Source organism: Thermobia domestica, chromosome 6, assembly GCF_964235325.1.
Source record: "Thermobia domestica chromosome 6, izTheDome1.hap1.1, whole genome shotgun sequence".
Lineage (NCBI taxonomy): Eukaryota > Metazoa > Arthropoda > Insecta > Zygentoma > Lepismatidae > Thermobia > Thermobia domestica.
In genome coordinates, this window is record NC_137459.1 from 240,352,551 (window position 1) to 240,377,177 (window position 24,627).

The 24,627-nt window shown below is 36.2% G+C and overlaps 1 protein-coding gene across 3 annotated transcripts in view; it reads right to left on the minus strand.

Moving 5' to 3' along the window:
- LOC145688438 (E3 ubiquitin-protein ligase RNF170-like) overlaps positions 1–24,627 on the minus strand; it is a 70,869-nt gene that overhangs the window by 44,344 nt on the left and 1,898 nt on the right. For 2 of the 3 annotated variants that reach the window (XM_081762670.1, XM_081762672.1), the window contains exons 2-4: positions 13,363–13,430; positions 9,234–9,335; positions 3,670–3,743 (exon numbers count right to left, since the gene is read on the minus strand). In XM_081762670.1, the coding sequence (XP_081618796.1) occupies positions 3,670–3,743; positions 9,234–9,335; positions 13,363–13,430 (244 nt within the window). The remainder of the gene's footprint in view (positions 1–3,669; positions 3,744–9,233; positions 9,336–13,362; positions 13,431–24,627) is intronic. The other variant, XM_081762671.1, reaches the window with a different exon arrangement.

Consider the following 24,627-nt stretch of genomic DNA (forward strand, 5'->3'; position numbering starts at 1 on the left):
CCTACACTATATTCATTCCAGTTTTACATTCGTCATAACTCAGCATGGCATGCTAATAAATGTATTTTTTTTTCTACAATCTTACCGTTGCACACTTGGTCTCCCATTATATTATGCTTGCACGTCATTATATGTTATTTCTTATCCTTCAATCACCCCTCTGTATAAATATGTAATTAATGAATGAAAAAAAATAATAAATATATGTAACCTCTTAGACCAACCACATTAAAGTTCAATCCAACTTTTATATATCTGAAGCACTCACCCGAAGAAAGGGCAAAACCCTTTAACCGAGACGACGGACAAAAAATTAATAGATAGATGAATTAAATGTTGTGTTAAATGTCGTATTTCATGTTATACGTCGTATACATGTATCTTAATATGTGGAAGTGTCTAATTCGTCCAAAATCTTGTAACAAGAAAACGTAATGTAATATAGTTTGGTTTCACGAATAATTTACTAACATTGTAAGATAAAGCTCAAAAATTCAGGTTTAAAGACAGGTGCGATATGTCGCTCGCATACAAAATACGGATGGTATACACAATCCTCTTCAGGGTGCGTAAGAAAAAAGAGGCATTTCAAGAAGGTGGGACGAAAGTATGAGGAAGGATCTTACGGAGATATGCGATAAGAAGTAGTGTCACGTGTACACCACGTGAAGGATCCAGGTTTGTATGGCGTGATATTTTCTTAATATTCAAACAGGAAGTGGAAGTAATTTCTACCACTTACGATTTTAATAGAGAGATTAGAGTGAAAGTGGAATATATTCTTGACACGCTTAATAGATTACAAAAAACAACTTCATGCTATTTATTACCGTTTTTACTATATACCTAGGTAGTGATCAACGTTAAAGTCAAAAATGTTGATTTCTGCCACTTCGGTTACAAAGAAATGAAATCTTTCAGTTTAACGTCTCATAATTATGCCCTTTAGGCTACAGCAAACGGGTGATTAAACCAAGTGAATGATGGAAGAACTGGTGGAATGAATAAGATTTTACAAGGAAACGGGAGTATCCCGAGAAAAACCGCAGAGACGATGTCGTCCACCACAAATTTACCTGGCCGGGTTCGAATCAGGGACTACACGCACTAGAGGTATGAGCTCTATCACTGAGCTATCATATCTTTCACCTTCCAGTTTGAACAGAGGGTTAAAGGAGACGAGGACATCTATTCCAGCAACGCTAAATCGAGTCCAAAAAGCGTTTCTCGCTATCTATTAAAGTTTTCAGTCTACAGCGATAAGCGTTAAACCGGAAGTGACTGTCACCGGTTTGAACACAATGTTAAGAAAGAATATGATATTTTTTGTTTAAACATTAGACTGATCCTAAATTGCTATCTCTAATCGTTATGGCCATATTAGATCAATTGAAGCCGGAAATTGTAGCGGATTTCTATGACTTCTAATTTTGGTAGAGAGCTAAGGATTCAGATGACATGTATTCTTTGGACGCTTCACCCATTGCAGAAAACTTCTTCTCACTGTCTAATACCATTTTGTTCTCTAGGGATAAACGTTAAAAGGTTAATTTCTAGCACTTATTGTTTGAACATAACCTCCACTAACGAATTCGATTCCTAACTTTTGACCCTTACAACCTGGACAAAGATGATGATCCATCACGTAGTTCTAGAAACCTTTTGCCTTCCAAGAAAAACCACACAGAGTAAATACAAATTTTCCTAATACAAATTTTTGCAGTTAGAAACATCCTTATTTGTGGCACCGATAATATTGTATGTTAGTTTATGTTGGGTTCTACTTTGTTAGGCTATGTTGGTTTTGTTAGTGTAGGTAAGTTTAGGTAGATTAGGTTAGCAAAACGGGACTTTGTTTATACGCTATAAAACTGTATTAATTTCGCAATGTTTTAGTGGAAGGAAAGGTTGCAAATCTGCAATATGAATGCAATATTGCAACGATACATTGCAATAGGCTCTAATATTACCTATTTTTTACTTTGCTCTTTACAATAATAAAATACAACAATAAAATACTTGAAACAAATATGGTAACATAGATATCCAAGGAAGGTACAAATGTACCCAGTGTAGTTTTAGCCACATAGGTAAGCAGATTAGCTTACAACATAATCGTTACTGAGGAAATTAGTTTCCTTACAGTCCGGCCCACAATGTAAAGAACGCTAGTCAATCACGGGTGTCTGTGACATAAAATATACAGCAAAATATATACATGGAGTACATTTCTACCCCCCTTGAGTATCCGAAGGTTAATATTCGAAATCGATTTTTAAACTACATATGGTTTGATTCTATTTTTATATTATAAAAGTTATATTTGTAATAGTTCAAAAATTATAAATGCAATACAATATTAACTCACAATATTACATGAGAGTGTGTTAATGTAACCCGCTCTCCATACTCTTATTCGTTGTTCAGCTATGTTCAGCATGCGCCTTTCTACATTTTCAGTTGATATGCATGTATCAGTTTAATATATATAATCCAATTCACACTGTATAGTCTTCCATGAGTTTGGTCTTCAACGATATATTTTCTAAAACACGATCATTCTCTAACGGCAGTTATTATTATCTCTCTGAAATCAAGCTTAACCGGTGAGTGATGATGTGTTATAAGAAGCGTGCTAGACGTCACCATTCTTTTTCTGTGTAACTGGGGTTTCGTTTGGTCCGAGGGCCTATTTCTGAGGTGATTACTTCAAAATTTTTCACTAAAGGATAGACACAAAGTAGGAAACACTTTAAAGAAAGAAGGAAAAATTATCTTCAAACAAACAGTCTGATTATGACTGTAATAATTCTACAGTGTGTCCATTAAGTCTGGGTACAGAGAATTCCAATAATTTGTTTTTGTTTCTTTCCAGATTGAATGATGGCTCTGTCTAAAGAAGAAGGAGTCGAGTTGGTACTAAGTGGAAAAGAAGGATGATCGTATCGCTAAAAATCGCGGACGAATTTAACCTTCGACACCCTCATCGTCAACCTATTTGTTTTACTGCCGTCGGGAAATTAATCACCAAGTTTAAAAAACAGGCAGTGTGTTGGACAAACCCCTTATCCGGACGACAAATGACTTCAGACGAAACGGAAGAGGCTGTCTTGGGTAAGGTTTATCCCAGCCCAAAGAAATCGCTTCGTCGGACATCCACTGAGTTGGGTGTTCCAAGGTCTACCATCCACAAAATCTTGGCAAAGGAGAAGTCCCATTACTACCCATTTTCTTGCAGCTCTTAGAGATTGGTTCAATAACAATTTTCCTCACTGGATTGGGAGAAGAGGTCATGTGGACTGGTCCCTTCGTTCGCCAGACCTTTCTCCCCTTGATTTCTTTTTCTGGGGTATGCTGAAAGAGAAAGTTTACTCGATGAAGATCAGAAATTTAAACCACCTGACAGAACGCATTACCAGTCAGTGTGTTGAAATCGGCGGCAATTCAGACCTATTCCATCGAGTTCACCTTAATCTTGCAAAGCGCACCAAATTATGCATTGAACAGCACGGAAATCATGTTGAAAATATTATTTATTAACATTAAATTGCTAAAATGTGCTTTTTCCCCATGTACCCAGACTTTATAGACACCCTCTATAAATTCAAGTAACATCAGAAAATCATCAATAGCTAAGTAAATTGTGTGCAACATCATCTCAATACTCACAGTCTGCCTACATACTGGACATGGGAACGGCCTCATCCAATTCGTAGTTGCACTATAATCCATGAGACATCGCCCTAAAAGGAAGAAATATCTAATGTTTCTTTCTACTTCTAACTAATGAGATACACATATACCCTGGAAAATATTACATTCTAGATATGCATCGATGTATTAAATTTTACAAAGGGATACCAAACTTCAAAACACGAAATTTTCTTACATTTTCTCAAAACCCATACTTTAGAACGAACGATCCAAATAACTCCGAAATTAATCGACAACTCCTACAACTTGTGATATTCTAGGTCACAAGATATCTTCTTTGTAAGAGTGAATGAAAACTCAGTTCTATTTAGATAGGAATATTTTTAAGTCTATTAAGAGTTCTGAAAATGTATTTAAAAATTCGCTAAAATTTTAAAATCGTTACTTTGAACCTGCGTTTTATATTTAACACTTACTTCTCTCCACCCTGTTTTACAAATGTTTAAATAAAAACATAAAAAGACAAGCTCTCGACATTTTAAAGATGTTTCGTGTATTTAGATCAAGATTTTGGATCTTTATCAATCAATAAACAGCTTTGAGATTCTGGTATGTAATACAAGCATGACATAAAAATCCCTCAGAAATCAAATTCCTATTATTGATATTCGTCAAGAAGTTAAGACACTGAAAACACATGTTGATTTTTTGCTTGCAGCAGTAACTGGATAAAAAAAGGTATGAACAGGAAGACAGCTAAATATTGTGACGCAATTCTAACCAAAAATTTTACAAATCATAGGATTTGGTTAGTCAACAACAACATTAACATATGCGCTGGTAAGAAAACATTTTCTCTTGTTATGTATCATATAAGACACGTAAGGATATATTAGGTAGCGAATTATCGCTATACGTTTTGTCATATTTAATCAAATACAATGATAGTAATCGTACACATACATCGCTAAACATGACTTCATCTTTTATTTTTCAGTTGTCGAGAGCCAGAAAATGAAAGCGAACATGGCCAGTAGATTAGCTGTTTACAAGCGAGCTCAGATTACTTCACGCTATGAAGTGAAGAAATCTCAAATCTGTACTTGCCATACAGAGACAGTGCTGTACAATGCGAGCAAGTAGTGACACAATCCATCCGGAGACAATCAAAAACTGTCAAATGAAGCTTATTACAACAGGTTTCGTTCTTGACACACGAAGAAGTGACTGTCCATCAGATAATATCGTAGCCGTGATACGGACAATGCTCACCAGCAGTCAGGGTTGGCTGGTTTAAACCAAAAAACAAAGAACGAAAAATGCTTTAAATCGTGTGAACTTCAAGGTGACGTTTCCACATATCAAACCATCCGCATTACGTTTATCTACTTTTCACCTTTTAATCAAGGGGTCCCGTGTTCAATTCTCGGTCGAACCACAACCCATCTTGCAAGTGTAAACCAAGTAGCGATTCGAGGTGTCCCTCTAAGCAAAAGTCTTCTCCGTGATAACCTTGGTATTTCATAAGGATGTTAAGCCTAAACATACGAAATGAAACCAAATTATATATTTCTACTTGAATGAATGCCTGTTGTTTTATAAAGAAGCCAAGGTTGCTTAAATATATTGATAGAAATTGGCAAAATTTATCAACTGCTTACGTAGCTTCCAACAACAGCTTGGATTTGACTTGGTTTTAATTTTATTGAATGATATCTACATACCAAATTTGTAATTTAATACCTCAGTTTTAGCGTAGCGATTAGGATACGTTGACATTAAAATTTTACATACAAATACATTTAAAATAATAATAGGATTTTCCCAATGGCTCACGCGGGAGTTTCTTGATTTATATATACTTCTGTACAATGTTTTTACTTGTGTAACTGTTTATCTTTTTGTCCTTCTGATATGACTCTTGACAATTATATTAACAAGTAGGCCTATGTAAAGATCAGTACAACGTATTTTTATCAGGAGTCCTTCGTGAGTGAGTCGGCAATCGCATTTGTGACCCATTAGTACCGGTTTCGTGTCCAAATGGACAATTTCTCTTGGATGTAAGCCGAGAAGCGGTTTGGATTCCGCTTTAAGCTTATGTGACTCCTTCTAGCATAACCTTGTTGTTGCATAATAACACCAAGGCGAAACAAACTAATTTCTGTCCATACTTAATATAAATATATAGAGTAAATTATTTAAACAAAAAAACCTGATTTAAACAAAAACAAAAAACTTTTTTTTTTTTTTTGTTTCTTCAATAAGAACCCTGGTTTTTGCCAATCCTGCCAGCAGTTCACACAAATTAACATCGTAGGGTTGCTAGTGAAAGTTGTATGTTCACACTAAGAACGGTGTCAAAGAAAAGATTTAATGTTTCACCCGTGGAAATTCCAAAGTGTGTAGGAGTTAAGACAAAGACCGTGACCACAACATAGAATTGAGGAGTTTTATGTAATAAGGGCGTAAGCAAGTTAACGCCCTTTTTGCATCAAACGCATTTGTGGCTTTTGCCATGCTTGTTTAGCCTCTTGGTAAAATTTCAATTCAGTATCGGAATAAAATGCTGCATATTACATTGTTTTATGGAAGAAAAAAACACTAGTTAAGTTTTCAACAGCGTTTTTCTCCAACTGCATGTTTCAGACTTACGCCCTTACTACACCAAACTCCGTAATTTAGAGTTGATGCTCGGTTGAAAATTACTCGACGTACACAATGCTCCATGGCTTTTTTGGTCTGCGCGTTCCCCTGATCTCTTGCCTACTAAAAACATCTGGTCAAGAACGGCAAAAAATCTTACTATGAGATACCTCGCGGCTAAAGCAAGTGAACTAGCAACATGTCGATACTGCATGCATTCAATACCTCAAAAGAACATCAAATGCTCTTCACCTCTATGTCTCGCGACATCATAAAAATTCTTGTCCGTGCAGACTTCATACGATATTGACCTCTGTGTGTTCTGCTGCGCTTCCGACAACTTATAGTGTAATACTTTTACCTCTTAACATACAGTATTTGTTTATGAAGTTTAGCGTTTTCTTCTTTTTAATTTTTCAATTTCAATAGTAAGTAGTGTAGAAGTTAGAGTAAATTTTCAATTCTTATTATATTTAATTCTCACCGGATTTAGAAATAATAATTTTACGAACTTTACTTTTATATACATAGTAAAAACATCTTTCAAGAACACGAACTCCCTCGTGAATAAATGGCTAGCACACGTGTCTTCGCTGCGGAAGACCCAGGTTCGATTCCCAGTGGGAGATATGTAGTTCGTATCTGAACCAAGCTGTAAGTTTATGTTTCATATAGCCAAGATGCTGAAAGAGGCGCTAAACTTCAACCAAGCAGACTTTAAGAACACCTAGTAGGAATTTTTTTTTTGAAGTTTAACTTACGTTTCAGTATTTGATGTGGATTTAAAGCTTAACATGTGATCCGAAATACAAAGCCACCACCATAAATCGAACCTGGACCTTCCGAGACAAAGGCGCGTGTAGAAAGAATATAGATACAAGGGACCTCTACTAGTAAGAATTGACGGATTTCCTCAGTTGGTACACAAGAAAAAAGAACGATAGTTGGATATGAATCCAACAGGCGTCCGAGGCACCACAAACATTATACAGGGTGTTATAAAATTCAGTAAATAGCACCTGTAATCAACCTCGAACGGATAGACAAGCAGCCGTAGAGCAGGTAGCCGGTCGTACTGATGCTGAATGCCTGTCTGAGTTACGGTATCTCTATAGATCTTGACATAACTGACGATGGCAGTTGCCGGAGCACGACTCCCACATATCCTTAGATCAACCTGCTGGTCTAGTGACTCATTGGTACACGGAGTTCTCCGATCGATTCCAGGTGGATGCATAAAGTTGAACCCATCACGGTGATTCGGATTCTACCTTAAACTATACGTCCACGTCTCATATCGCTTCGCTGCTGAAAAGAGACGTTAAACTCCAACAAGCAAATAAATCATACCTTCTTGATAAGGATTGGTTTCATATATCTAGTATGTAAGAGCAGAACACGTTGGATTGCATTTGTGTTATGGTGACACGACTTACTGTGCTGAAAGACTGGGTTCTACAGTGTTCACATAATGTGTTTGACGGCAAGATTTGCGACATCACGAATGTACGATGTAGTATTCATACAACCCTGAATAAAGAGCAGAAGAATCCGAAATGTGTAGTTTATTGCCCCCTTCCCCCTTGCTGAATGGAAGCTACGGACACACGCTAGATTTCCCTGCTCCATCTACGGATACGCACTCGCCCGTCACTGTGCCTGATTCTCATCACTCAATACCACGTCCTACATTCGTCTCACCGCTGCAGTCTCTTCCAATAACACCGAAGACGTTATCGACGACAAGCGTCAAGCAACAACCAGACAAGAGACGGAATGTAGATCTGCATTCAACAATCCATGGAGTGTTTGTGCGCTCACATGGTAACCCAGGGTAACACTAATTACACTGGTGGTCACAATCCTGTCAGTTAGGGCAACATGTTTGTTGTAAAGACCTTCTGCCCCCATTGTGTACACTATAGATAGACCACTGATAACGTCATGACATCTCGGAAGCAGTAATTCTGCGGAACGACTGACTGGTCACTCACAGCCCCATTACACGACCACGCTCGAAGTCACTTAATTTCGCTCTGTCTTAAGTAGTTAATCAAATAGAGAATAAAAATCTACGATTTTATTCCCGATATCAAGCATAGAAGTTTCATGTTGTTATTTAATCAAGACTGAGTCCTGGTAAGAATTTGGTTCTGAAAATGAAATCTGAGTTTTACGTCCCACGGTTGTGCCGGTTAGGCTAAAGGAGACGGTGATGATGAGTAATGAATGAAATGGTGGAATGAAGAAAGTGGGAGGAAACGGGAGATCCCCGAGAAAACCCACGCACACGGTGTTTGTCCACCACAAAGTTCACTTGGCGGGGGCTGGGATCGAACCCGGGACCCCAAGCACCAGAGGTGAACGATCTACCACTGAGCCACCGCGGCCCCTCGAAGAATTTGGTTCTTTCAATGGATAAGAGCTTCTGCGATGTTAACTGATGTGCTTATCAAAGGAAGGCATACTGCCAATTTTGCAGCATTAACAACTTTCTACACATACCCAAATCCCACATTAACCTATCAGTGCGCTGATAAATAAGCTTCGGAAAATTATATATATATATATATATATATATATATATATATATATATATATATATATATATATATATAATACCAAATTCTCAGACCAACACACGATACATCTCGAATTCAACAATTTATATACTAAGCAATTTCCTTTTCCTGTAAACAAAGCCAACGAATTTTTTATTGAACGATTTTAGTGTCACGGGTCGCTTTTTTATCTTTCCAATATGACTGTACGGTAATGATTAGAGCAGTACCTGCTTATAATAAATTGAGATATTCACTGTGAGCTAAGTCTTATGGAACAAACATTGTAAGAATTATCATTACTTCACGTTTCTACAAAAACATATAAGGTACAATTTACACCAGTTGATATATCAATACAGTAAAACTTACCGCAAAATACGTGTCCACAGTTCGTCTCTATACTTAATTGGCAGTCCGTCAAGCAAATTGGACAAATTTCTCCACCATACCGTGCACGTCCTAAAAATGATACTAAATAAAAAACAATGGTTTGATTTTGAAAAAGAAAAAAGAAATCTCACAACCATTTAAAGCTACAGTATGCAACCTAGAGGTAACTCACAACCTTAATTGATGGGGTAATGGTGTATTTTTGAGTTAACCCTTTCCACTATGATTTATTTTTGGAATTCTGACAATTGAAGTACAAGTTATAAAAGTGTATTATAGATGGTTTATCATTATATAACTTTCAAAACATCAATATAGTACCCCTACGTGATGCTACAATAGTTTAATTTTATGACGAGTGTAGCTCGTCATTGTGCGATTTGGCACCGGGAGGCCATGACGAGCTAGACTCGCCATTTCAGTGCAAGGGATTAATTTGACTTTATTGGGTGTTATATTCAGTACTGCACAATTTAAACTTTGTTATATATCTTCTTAACGTAGCATGTAAAAACATTACATTAACGATTTTGAAGTATGTATTTAAAGGATAGCTATTTTAAGATATTTAAAAATCTGAATACTCCTACTCTGAATTTCAAGAAGTGAAACAATGAAATCTTGCACCCATCCATTCGTAGTAGTTCAAAATTAAACTGATATCATGATCATTACAAAACATACTATTTAAATGAGTATGCTATTTTATTTTTTTTTATCTTTTATTGTTTCTAAGTGGCGGCCATTTTCGTACACAAATCAAAATTGCATTCCCACCGCTACATTTGCTTTTATTAAAGTAAAAGTAATATAATTTTCCATACATTACAAAATACACATTTAACACTAACGCATTGGTAAAATAAGAATTAGAGAATTTTCGGAAATATCAATATCTCAAGAATGTTAGAGTACTCATTTTATGTGTCATTATCTATAAATAATGAAATAAATTCCACGTACCTAGCCTATTGTTTTTTTTTTTTTTTATAACATATTTAAATCATCATAATCTCGATGCCTATTTCAGCAACTTCCATCATCTTCTGAGGACGTAACACTTGAGTGGTTAAATAGAGTCTTCAGATGATTATTTTCTCTATTACTTACTTGGTAAACACAACTTCTTAAAGACGCTGCTGAAATTCTATAACTCAAATTATCACAATTAAAATACACTCGACAATTGTTGCCAAAATAAACTTATTTTCTTGCACATGTGTACGCAGATCGCGTTTCTCTTCATAGGTCAATTGAATCTGTGTATACATATGCAAGAAAATATATTTGTTATTACCAACAGTTCTCGAGTGATAGCTTGAGTTATAGAATTTCAGCAGCGTCCTTAAGAAGTTGTGTTTGCCAAGTAAGTAATGGAGAAAGTCTGAAGACTCGATTTAACCACTCAAGTGTCGTCCTCAGAAGAAGGTGCAAAGTTACTGAAATATGAATTGAAATTATTAGGATTTAAATAAATAAATAAATAAATAAATAAAAAGACATGCATCAATGAACAACATTATAACTTGCATTTTGATCTTTAAAAGGAGAAATTTCGATCAGGAGTAAGACATGGAATTCACTTAATTCTTGTTTATATTACACACAGTAAATCAGTATTGATAAATTCCCATCTTTCGCCGCACTTTCTTCGATTCAGTTCACTCCTTTTGCACTTCGCTCTGCTCGTCCATTTCAGGATCTACTATTTACGTTACATTTATTCATTTAGTGGTACGTATTCCTTGTCTTACATCTTTTATCTCCTATCCGTTTTAATCCTTTCCTCCTTGTCAATGAGGAAGGAACCAACTGAGAGTTCCGAAACGTTTGGAAAATATTTAGGCTTTCCAAGAGAGGATTCATTGGTAAGCAGCCAATTTTTTGTTAATACGATTAGAGATACTCATTGCCAACTCAGTAGGAGGAACATATTAATTCTCAGTTATAGCATCTAACAATGGAAAACAATCTGTGCTGCGAGTACTATTTCTTGAACCATGAAACCAAGTTTCTCTCAAAAAAAAGCCGCACTCTTATTCAGCTGTTAGACAAGAGACGGCGAAATAAACGTGCTAGATAGCCAATCGTGCAATCTAGAGCTCATCACTGAAATAATTCAAATCTGAGAGTGGAACTGGAAGAAAAGAACGAAATTCGAATAGGAGACTCAATACATTTCACTTCAACAGCTATCTAACTTCAATGTGGAGTAAAACTGAATCACGTCCAGCACTCATTTCATTGCACAAAGGGAGTAATAGTTTTGCATTCAAAGCTCTCGCTTTAAGGAAGTTAACAATTATAACACTTTCATTTAAAATTGCCTTCAGAGGCTAAGGCGTATTTCTCGTAGATAAAGCTTACGATAGACATTACAAAGCACAAATTTTAACTGTGGAGTTAGTTCTTCAATTTTCATAACAACACAATGTGTTTCTCAGTCATTGAACATGCTCCATCGTAACAAGCACAAACATATTTTTCTTTTTTCTTTTTCATTCTGTTACTAGTTTTCGTAAGTTGATCCAAATTTGAAAAGATTCAATTTGGACTCGTTCGAGCAGGTAGTGATTCACAAAACAGGAACTTCACATTTACTGCTTCTGTATCTATAAATGTAATATATGTGAAAAGAAGAACCGTGTTAGTGATGTCAGTAGTTTCATCCAATTGCTTCATCGAATGATTTAATAGTATTCTGTAACAGACTATCTAGTGCGGAACAGAGGCTGATTTTTCTCCAATGTATGTGAAACTACGAGTATAGTTGACATTGTACTAACGCTGTGCTGCACGATGCTTTTTGTTGTCTGCTTGCGTAATATTCTCCAGTGTTTGTTCGAAGTCTGAAATACTCTTTTCAGATGTCGGTAAAGAAGACTTCTTATTTCTGCTTACGCTCATTAATTGCCTCGGTCTTTTTGGAAGTCTCTAATCAACCATTTATCCATGTTATGATTTCTATCTTGACAACCTGATAAAAATAAAATAACACAGTCCAAGATAATAACGTAGCTGTATAGCTCACGACAAACAGTTTCCAATTGCAGTCGTATCCACACATTTTGAAGTATATAACTAAGTCTATAAAGGTATGTCCTTTACATTAGGTTTTCCTTAACTTACAGTTCCGGTATGACTTTTCTGAGGGGTTTGCTACAATAACAATAGCAACATAAATAAAAAGATATATCTCGCGTTACACCTCTGTCATGTCAATAACATAAATAGTTTATTCTACGTAAAAGGGCTACGTAATTTTCTATTACTGAAACATATTTTACAAAACAATATTTTCTGTCATTATTGTCATTCGATTCTTCATCGGGATGGTTTTGCTGATGAGCTTAAAAGAAATGGCCACACTTAACGTCAGCTGTGCAAATCGACACAATCTTAGTACTTTCCATGTTTTTCGATAGAAATAAAAAGAAGGAAACTTGAAAACTGACCGATTTTCTTTGTTGTTAATTGGAATCTTGATGCTTGTCTCAATTCTAATACTTGTTTCCATTTTAACGATAATAATAAAAATTAATGAAATGTCACCTCTAGTACATATGAGTAATTGTCAATCGTATTGTGGCTTGCTCATAACTTTGAGCATTTTTAACTTTCTCGACAGAGGGAAAATTACTGGAATGGGGTGGATTCATTAAATCGGTAATCTCATCAGATCTTCGCGTTTTGAGATTCCCTCAATACATTTACGTAGTTTCTAGCATGATGTCTGATCTCTCGAGCTGATTCGATTTTGATAGAAATTGGAAAAAGGTTGTAGAAGAGCGCTGGATGTAACACAAAAAAACAAGACTGTAGATTTTTGGCTTTATCACATGAAAGAGGATGTTGGGAAAATTCTAGACTGGGTCTCCGACTGGGCCACACTTTACATTTTCTTCTGAAGCAAGAGAATATTTTCACGCAAGTTTGCAGAAGTCGTGTATACCATTTAGCAGCGGCTCACATACCAGAGGTTGAGAAACCACGCTCTAAATTTCTGAAAACTTACACAAAATGGCTAATAATATTATGATGTATTTAACTGGAAACGAACAATTATTATATCTTTACGAGAGTTCAGCTCAAAATTAACTTCACTTACCTTCATTTCTTCCCGAAGCTGCATTAGAATCCTGAGCGTTTTCACGTCTATGGGTAGCCCACTGACTCCTACGGTGAATGAAAGAATACAACTTTATACAAATAAAATGAGCACATCCACCTTCTTATTACTATAAAGTTTCCTCTGCACAAGAATCAGATTTTTACACTGTAATAGGTAGAAAAGATATATACGATTAACAATACAACAATGAAGACGCTTATTTCAAGTGGCAGTGCTTGGACATGCAAGCAGTGGTTCGGATTTCATTTAAGCAGTAGTATGCCGTGTCATACAACCTCGGAGCTGAAAATGGACAATACAGTCCCTTTAACCAATAATCGAATAGGGCCTCATATTGGAAGTAAATCAATATGCCAAAACTATAGTAGTATAAATTTAAAGTAAGCTCTGAACAAATTGAAGTATACTTAAATCAGATCTATGCATACAAGTATATCGGTAGTGACTTTTTCTCCAATTCGATCACTGCAATCAACTAATCACTCACCAACCTAATCAAATTTAATAAAAGCAGAATGGCTAGATCCTTTTTTGTATCTTAAAGCAGCACACATTTTATACCTGTGCATCAAACGAAGAAAAGTGTACATAAGCTATTGTGTCATGCGAATAAATCTAGATGGAATGAAAACTTACTTGTTAATTTAATCTGTCTTCAAATATACACTCCAAAGTTTCGATCTGCCCACGCGTATTTTTCAAAAAAATAAATAAATAAAAACTTGCCACTAGCTAAACGACTATGAGAATTAGTCCAGCATAGGAAACTTATACGTCCCACAGTTATGCTGGCTTGGCTAAAGGAGAAGGGGATGATGAGGAATGAAGTGATGGAATGAATAGTGGGAGGAAGCGGGAGAACCCTGAGAAAACTCACACAAACGGTGTTTGTCCACCACAAAGCTCACTTGGTTCGAGCTGAGATCGAACCAAGGACCCCGTGTACCAGAGGTGAACGCTCTAGCAATGAACCACTGCGGCCCACTTATTGTGAAGGATTTTCTATCAACATTTGATTTTTAACTATGAACAATTTACAACAAACTTGGTAGAAGTTCCTTGTCTTTTTATTTATTTCTTTTTTTTTAAATTTAAACATAAAGTGTAGTTCCAGGAAGAAATTTCCACTTCCTAGATGAAATAATATGTGCTCATAAATCGCTTGGCACTGTACAGTTTTCAGCAATTTGTGACTATAGATGGCATAACCATTTTAAAAATGGGACATTGACAATTATTCTTCTTCTTGCTACTTAAGTTCTACGTCTTGATCTACTCAACTGTACTTCATATCTAAATCCATATCTCGCACTACTCTACTAGTAATAGTACTAGATTCAGTATTGGCTTAAATTGAAATTTTTGCACCATATTCTAACGCGTGCAAAGTGAAGTATCGCGTAAGAAAACAGACTTTGGTCAAACGGACGAATGCACCTGCTTCGTAAAAATAATTATTAATTTTTCATGTGTCAACGTATATATAAAAATATATTAAATAAAGGAAAATATTATTTCAAGTGCGAACTAAAGATCAAGTACACAAAGACAGAGAAAACCCATCTTCAGGAGATTCTTTCAATCTCTTCACGGATATGGCATTAAATGATGTCACACATTTATCAGGAAAATAATCCGATTTTTTTTTTTTTTTTTTTTCACGAAGAAGAGTGCGAACTGAAGGTAAGTAAAAATAATATTCTGAAGCACTTGTTTTTACTTACCTTCAGTTTGCACTCTTCTTCGTAAAAAAGAATTCGGATTATTTTCCTGCTAAATATGTGACATCATTTGATGCCATATCCGTGAAGAAGTTAACGCATTTGAAATCGAAATTCTTCACATAAGCATCTGATCATAAATTCATATTGTGCATATTAATTTTTTTTAATGTTCTCACTCGTCTAACTCAAATGACATTCTAAAAAATGATACAGAGCTTTCCTTTCCTCGGACAAAGCACAGATGTTCCTACATGGATGTTTTAAGTCACCGATCGCCTAACTTACGAAACTGATCCAAAATTTATAACCATACAATAGCCATTTATAAATTAGTTCCTTGAGTGAACCTGGTTATCCAGCATCTACTATGTACCACAAGTATTAAGTAATTTTAGCAAAACTACTCTCTAAAAAAAAAAAAGAAGTTACTACCGAAATTTTGCAAATTATCATTGTTTATGCATAACAACAGGAAATCAGATCCAGCACAGAACGCTGAAATTGATTAATAGAGCACTCACTTTCCCGAATTCGATTTGTACAAATTAATTTTACGCCTGCACTAAACAAAACATTACAATTATAGTATATATATATATATATATATATATATATATATATATATATATATATATATCTGGTGTTACTGAACTATACCGACAAACTGTAAGAGGTGATTCCTTGCATCAAAATAATAAAAAAAAAAAAAAAAAAAGCTCATACGGACCTATGGTGAAAATTGCATAGTTTCCGAGTTAGAGCTGTCCAAATTCGCGAAAAAGCTAAATTTCAATAGGCCCTATTTCGAGTTCCAGAAACAGCGGATGGTGGTTCTCATGAGCGTAAAGGAAGCCACGCATACACAATCCAAAAGTGCATACTTTACCAATTGTCAATAGGTGTAGAAGGTATTCCCTACAGAGTGTAATTCTCAAATATGTTTTCAATAGAGTTTTCAGATATACCCTGATTTCAAGAAGTGTTCAAAGTAGGCAGGAGGTAAACCCTGACAACAATGGACATCCAATGCTTCGGAGGGAAGACGGAAGTGTTAGGAATCGGCAGCTCCATGTTTCTTTGTGTTCGAAATAACGTGTGATGATATGTATTTCGTCACGGTATATTTCACGTTTTCTTCACTTATAAGCGTGAAAGAAAACATTGCACCATGAGTTTTCCCCGAGTACGAGAGACCGTGCTGCCGACAATCCTTAACACTTCCAACATCGCACCAAAGGATTTCGTGTTCACTGCTAATAAGGCTTATCATTTGCCTGCTTTGGACCAATCATAAAGTCAGAGCATATGTCAAAATTCGGTTGATGGCATGTCTGGGAATTGTACCCTGCAGGAAATCTGTACACCCATTGAACATTAATGAAATATGCATTTTTGGATTGCGTATGCGTGACTTCCTTTACGCTGATAAGGACCACCATCCACAGTCTCTCGAATTCGCAATAGGGGCTCTTAAAATTTGACTTTTTCGCGATTTTGGACAGCCCTAGCTCTGAAACTATGCACTTTTCGCCATAGGTCCATATGAACTTTTTTCTCTTATTTTGATGTGTTGGAGTCACCTCTTAAAGTTTGTCGGTATAGTTCATTAACATATATATACTAATTTTTTCTGGCGGTACGCAACGGTACGACGTAGCGGTAACTTTTTAACGACAATGGGTTATTTCCTCTTCAGTATTAAAAAGGGATTCACGAGAAACTTCGAAAATACCAAATAGTGAATGTATAGTTTTATAAAAATTAGAGCTGTTATTGTTTTCCTTTTATTCTTTCCAGAGAATGAGTTGTGGATCTCTGTTCTTTTCTGAAGTCAGTTGTATTCAGGGACTTCACATAGGCTATTTGGGCCGTCCTGTCTCACGCTTGCTGGCCCGTCCCCGCGCCTCACATTTTCATTTTTTTTCGCAGGGTAACATAAACCACAAAGCCGAAACCGACCGACCGACCAGATTTTTTTTTCTGAAAGAACCAACCTCCCACAATGAAATAATCCCAAAAAATATGTTTGTCGCTGAAGTTTAATGACCGTGAGAAGAACAGGTCCTTTCGCCCGTTTATAGAAAGAGAAAAAAAAAACAAGAAACAAATGACTAAGAAATATTCATTATCATCACGTTTATTGTATTATAAAATTAAGATGTAACAATCACATATTTTTAAAGGATCTTTATATATGTGTACGAAAAAGTGTTTAGTTACAAAACTGTAATGATATGCTACTGGACATTATTATTATTATTATTATTATTACCCTGAAAGGTATGTAACTTTTTACCTAAGGTTCTGCGTACCGGCACCTTTATTTTTAGAAACAAAACACTATATATATATCATAACGCCCTAACATCGTAATGTATACAATACAATACCTTAGATCAGGTTACGTAAGAAAAATTCGTCCCTTTAACATGCATATTAAAAGAACATAAAATAACAAGTATATAATTTGAAATTATGCACAAGAAACATATTTTTAAATCAATGGTAATTCTTAACTAACATATTTTGAAATTGATACTCTCAATTTCAACTGATTCTTGAAATCATCTTGTGATAGAGAGTGTTACGAGTTTTTTTTTTAAATAATTATTATTATTACTGAAATTAGGTTCATTCTATGTCAATTCAACCACTTATGACACTGATCGACAGCGGTCTTCATAATATTCTGGCATGACTTTTCTGTTTACTAGCACAGGAATATGGCATATTTTAGATTTCTTGGTTGCAATGTTTCGAAGGTGCAGCCCGTTAAACTTTTTAGCTATCTATAAAGGCTGTGAGTATTGTTAACAACACATGAAACAGAAATAAACACAGAAAATGGATTAATATAGCTAGAACCATGATTTTTTTAAAAAAAATTACGTTCAGCATACTTTATTAACTGTTATGTGTGGAATTAGGTAATTCAGTTACTGATATATATAAATGCTGAATTTTAAAAATTAAATGACAAACGAGTGAATATATAATGTACCAAAAAGTAAATTGCTCTATCAAGAAAATTGTTTATTTTCTCATTTCTTTTGCATGTATTTCTCAGTAATCATTATCAGAGAAAAAAATGGTTTGGGAAAATGATAGTTTCCTGTGAAAAAAAAAAAGTTATAATACAGAGTGTGTCAAAAAGATTTGGACATATTTACTTTGAAACCTGAGAGGAAAATATGAAATCTCTTACTGGGAGATGGTAGTAGAGTGATAGCTGAAAACTTATACAGTACATGGTGACAATGGCCGCTATACCTGAAATCAGCAATTTTGAATGCAAGTTCGAGGTTTCAAATCGGAAGGGGGGCAAATCGAACATGAAGTAACCCTGGCGTGAGCTTAGGACTCCAAATGTGCAACCGTTTCTTTCATGTCTTGTATGGTTTACACTATATGAACAATTACAGGTTAAAATCACCTATCAAAGGCACGCTTACAGCACATGTTCCATGTGTGGTCATCCCGTCTAATCCACAATCGTAGTCACCGTATCCACCCCGGCTGCACACGCAGGCTCTCCGATGAAATGTGGTCACATGCATGCTGAATGCGTTCCTCTGGATGCCTTATATCGCGGGGTTTCTCAGCATGTGCTATCTCCTTTACAAAAGGCTTCAGGCAGAAAACAAGAGGTGTGAGGTCGTAATGTGGGCGGTCATTCCACGGCACCACTGTGATCTACATATTTCTCTGGTAATTATGTTTCAAGCCATTGATGCACACCAACGCCACAGTGGAAGGTGGCGGAGGGGGGGCATCGCGTTGAAAATAAGAAGTGAAGTTGCCGTCTGGGTTCAGAAGGTTGTGCAGCACAGTATATGAGAAGAACATTAAGAACTTCTTGAATCTTCTTGGAGGTGCTACTATACGCAAGCCTTTTACAAATTCAATTGCAAATAGTCAATTTACACACCTACTATGGTAAGTCAGCTGGCTGATGCTACTGGAGAAACATTATGGCTAGTTTGCAAATCCCCCTTAGGGAACAAAATTTATACTTTTGTTATACACAGGCTCTGTAAGGAAACAGAAAAATAAATCGAAGTTTTCTTTATACCAACAGAAGATATAATAGCGTTAGATGTTAAACTGAGTGAAATATTTCACCCAGCAATAGCAATTCCAGGTCCTCAATTTGTGCTCCTATAAGTTAAATATTGGTTCAGAAAGACAAAATGCTGTTGAGCATTACATTATCACCTCAGAATTGGATTTGTAACAAAAACAGTGATGACAATTTGTGTGCAAATGCGTATCTGGTTGGTACTGGATTTGATACAGCAGTAAATGCTAATGAAGAGGATGTAATTGTAAAATTCATTCATCCGCATGGTCCAGCACCATATTATTGGAGCACAGTTATTCCTGTCAGATGCCCTTCCACGAATCTATATGAAATATGTGTGCTCACAGCTACAGGAAGAACATACCAACTAACCAAAGAATAAAGCGATTTTGTCCTTTCTGAATGGCAGGAATACTTTAAAAAGCATCCAGTATAGTTGAAGACGTTTGACCATAAACATTATGGACTCATAATTACTAATACTGAGTATGAAACATTGTAATATTATCTACCAAACTGAATAATGTTCCGCCCTATTATTTTGTTTTTCTCCCATATTTCGAATGCACTCAAACACAAGGCTTCAGTCGTCATTTTTGTAGTTTTCACATTGTTCTTGTATTCCAACAGTGGTGGTGCTTAATGTACAGGCCGTGTCCAAAAGTGCATAGTGCAAACTTCGAGGATGCACACTCGAAGTCTACAAATGGAGCGCACACTAAGAAGTATACACTTCGTCAAATTAGCTTTTGATCCACACTTCATTCCAACGCCTCATCGTGGTGAAACATGGAACGTTGATAATAAAAGAAGAGAATTTCGCGTACTAGAAAAAATAAACATGCTTTTTTTCTTTTTCTTTTAGATGAATGACTTTCCAGTTATATTAAAGATTGACAATATGGGGTGATCATAAAATGACTTAAGAGTTTCTTTCATGTGTGCTAACAGCTTCAACTTCGCCGTACCTGCAAATATTTGTCACTTCGGATCTTTCACGCGCAGATTAACAAGAGTGGAGTGTAAATGCAATGCCTCTCTCTCGATAATACGAGTTGTCTTATGTACACAATAAACTCGTGACAGCACAAAAACCACTAAACTATTGGCGATGTTCTACAGTGTGGCCCAAAGTAGGCATACACCCCTGCATTAATCAAATATAACATTCTAGTTTATGGATTTATTTGCTTCGACTGTTCCGGGCTTAAGTTATAAGTAAAACGACGTCAAGAACAAATAATAAAGAAACTAGTCCTACTTGCTTGATAACGCTACGAAATTATATAAAATATAGTGAGCTGTTCAGTACGGGACTGTATGCCTACTTTTGGGCCACCCTGTATTTATTAATCCCCAGAAGAACAGTAGCACTGGTGATTAGGGCGCTGACGACACTGTTGCGAAGTAGCTTAGGAATTTTATTGCAATAAAACGTAGGCAACTTGCAAAGGCGTTAGGACACCGAAGGTACTGAGAGGAGCGCTTTTTACAATAATATGGCTCAAAACTACTTTGGGAGAGAGTTCATATTGGATATGAATGCTTCCTGTACGGTAGACACAACAATGACACTACAGCTGTCGTAGTTCTACTGTATTGCTTCAGTTGCAGGCATACTGATTGGACTATTTCTACCATATTGTGCTAGTAATGAAATTCCTTAGATGTTACTCTTTCTTTGTGAATCTTTAGATTTTACCCGTAAATCTTCGAAATAGTGTAATCATATTTTTAATCTACACCAAAAGTTAACACTTGCAAGGATGACAAGGAAAGAAGTGGAGTTGAACAACATCAGAATCAAAATTTACATGAAAAGCTATTATGTCACTACGAAATACAAATTTATAAGGATCACATATACTCAGGGTGGATAGCCCTAATTAAATATAGCAAAAAAACTTATAAGCCCCCTTAAATGGAGTCCTATGCATTGTATTCACTTCAAAATTTGCGTGCACTACGCTACGCTTTCGGCGCTCTACATCTTTTGTTATACACTCGCAGTCTCTCCTACATAGTTCCCACTGCGAAAATGGTTACTTAGTTACGAAACAAATCCCCTCATCCAAGTATAACCATAAAATACTACTACTAATATAATAATTTTATGAAAATTAAGAGACGTTTTTATGAAAAAACACAGTATGTATGTTATGTAATGGCTCTCATAGTGAAAGTATACGGAAGGAATTATTTAATCATAATCATTTCATAGTGGGTACAGTAATGTGATTATTTCAATTAAGAGGAAGGCAAGCCTTTACTTTGCACATTTCATTGAATGAATCCTTCAATGAACCGATTCATTACGAAAACAGAAAACAACGTGACTTGTGGGACTCTAACCGAACTTCACTCGCTCACGCTCGCTCGGCAATACTATGTGAATTAAATATTAAAATTTGGTACAGAAAGAAACCAACCTAGCTACTAACCTATTATATATATATATATATATATATATATATATATATATATATATATATATATATATGTGTGTGTGTGTGTGTGTGTGTGTATATGGGCTAACAGGCAAGTTCTTAATGGCTCTCACAGAACTGGCCGATGCCCTGCACGAGGAATGGTGTAAAATTCCACTTGCTACCATTCACGACCTCTATACCTCCATCCGACGTCGCATCAAGGCTGTTCTGAAGGCGAAAGGTGGCCCAACACCATATTAATCTGGTAAGTTGCAATTTCGTTCAGGTGTTTCCATTTTTCTGATCCCCATCTGTACCATGTACACATTCCAACACCTTACATGCTCTTGTTCAGCTTATTTTACTGGTGCATAACTTCACACAGCGCCGCCTTAACCTAGTGCCCTACTCGGTTATCTTCCTTCACTAAAGCACTTGCTTACCCGTGAATTAGGAAACTCTTTTGTTAGCAAAACTGGTAACAGTAGTCATAATATATGCTTTGTGCTACTCGCAATCTGCACGCGTTTGTGCAGGGATATAATCTTCGGATAAACTTTACAATGCCAACTCCAGTTGGTACTCTTACGCCGACACAAGAAATTACACTCGATTAATTTTAACAAAATGTGTCCTAATTTCCGTAACCCTAAATTAATCTGACGCTACTGTACTCTTTTAAAGCGTTCCTACTTATTGACTCGTAATGTAAAGTCTACCCTTATCTTCTAGTATTAAAACGAACCAACGATGACCTTATTTAAGCACCCGTCTTCTAATGTCCTAATTTCAATACGGTCTAATTAGGGCAGCTAAGCTAAATATAAGATAGCATACCATACACCAACAGTGTAGTAGTACAGTTAGAACGTGCTACATTACCTTACATGGCGCCATTTATGACGTAATTACTTTTTAGCTATATCCTGCGCTCTAACAAACAGATTTAAGATGTACGGAACCATATAAAGAATCTATACTGGTATACACAAACCATCTAATATCTTAAGAGGCTGTATTCTAAATGCCGCATATAGAAGATCTCGTGTTCCTTACATGCAGATTAATAGGGGAGCATTAGGTAACAAATATATACCGATCCATATTGTGTTATGTATAAAAGTGATTCGTAATGGCTTAAAAAGCTCTGATTCTTTTTTCGACATTACATTTTTGCTAGATATGCGGGCGCAAGAAAATTGGCTTCGTGACACACTGGCAATTATCACAGAGGAAGCGAAGGTACGGTCAGGATGCCGAAAGCGCGCTATTTACAGTGAATGTCACTTAAAAGTATTTTGAGCCAGTAGTAGTCCAGACCTATGATATTGATGTTTGGTTTCGGGCTCACTAAAGCAGATGATTCTACCAAATAGAAAATTTATGATAAAACACGATGTGAAATATTTTTCGTGGAGGATTGAGAGTGTAAATATAAGTAATTACTGTCAGTACACAGCACATTGAAATGAATTCTGAGTGACAGTGAAGGTATCGTATGTGTAAGTGAGCTCTTCCACTATCTTTGTTTATGCGCATACTCCCCATCGCTGACACACCTGCTCCGTACGGATGCACCCTCCCTCTACGGCTCGCTCCCTCCTCTCTCCTTGCTGCGCTCCTGTCCTGACTCGGTTTGATAACATTCATGCTTTTAACTGGCCACCTAGCATAATTGATTCAAGGTTTATGCACTGTAGTTTTTATGCCATACGTCCACACTATATTTATACTGTGTCTTCCTGACGTCAATCTGCAATAATGGCGCTCTGCATTTAGTGCATGCTCTGCTCTGCATTTAGTGCAAGAAATACAAAGCTCTAACCTAACCTGAAAATCAAAAAGATGAGTCAAAATTTGGTAGAACCGTCTGCTCGAGTAGTGCCCTAGTTTCCTTCTATGAAATAAAGTCCTATCTCGGAAAAGTGCCCTTGTTAACACTGCTTCTCTTAATCGATTACATGGTACTTGCACTTTACATTAATTACACTACCCTTACTAAAATTGCACAGCCTGCAACTTGGCTATTATGTTACAAACAGTGTTCAGCTGTATACAATGGTAAATTTTCACTTTTTATCAAAGAATTAAAAGCTAGTAGAGGCGTGGTAGGGAAGTTTAGTTTAAGTGACTTTCTTTGTACACTATCTCTGTAGCACTTAATCCAGAGATAGTGCAGGTTAAGTTTAAAAACACCACATTTTGCAAAATTTACAGATATGATCGAACACCCTCCATAGAAAGACATCCTTACAAGGAACAAAGTTCTGCCGCCGACTGATTTAAATAGTACTACAGCTGTATTTTGTGATTACAAGTTGAGTGTTACTAATGTAAAACCATTACAAGTGCTGTAAGAACTCGTATCAGTGCAAAAATACATCAAGGTACTTCTAAATGAAACACGTAAGCCCTAACCTAACCTAACGTCTTAACCTAGGACATAATATTAATTAAACCTATCCACCTTCCGCTAAAATCAATACTATTAGACAGGTAAGGCATAACCACCATCTCTAACACGAACCTGTGCAGGCTTCCCTTTCCCTGACTCGGTTAGATACCATTCGTTCATTCTAGTGGCCACCTAGAACAGATTGATTTGTTTTCGGGACGGCAAGAGTTTACTTTGTGCCGAACAGTGACTGGAACCGATTCATCTGACCTGGTCCCCGCAACAGTTCTCAAGAACGATTCGATTCACCGGAACGCTCTCACAAGCAGTTCCTCGGACAGACAACTTATTATAAGGAAAATACTCTCAGATTATTCCGAAGAATCAAAACATAATTAAGGGCAGCTTCTCGAGCTAATCCGGAAACCATAAGGATCAATTATAACCCACACATATCAGTTAAAACAATAAGCAGCTTCTAAACTACCGTACCCAAACATAACCTAAGCTAACCACATGAAACTAACAATAATATTACCCCATATTTAATTTATCGACTAAGAAAATTAAACAAAAAACACAGAATAACCACGACGATTATTTTCAAGTGTA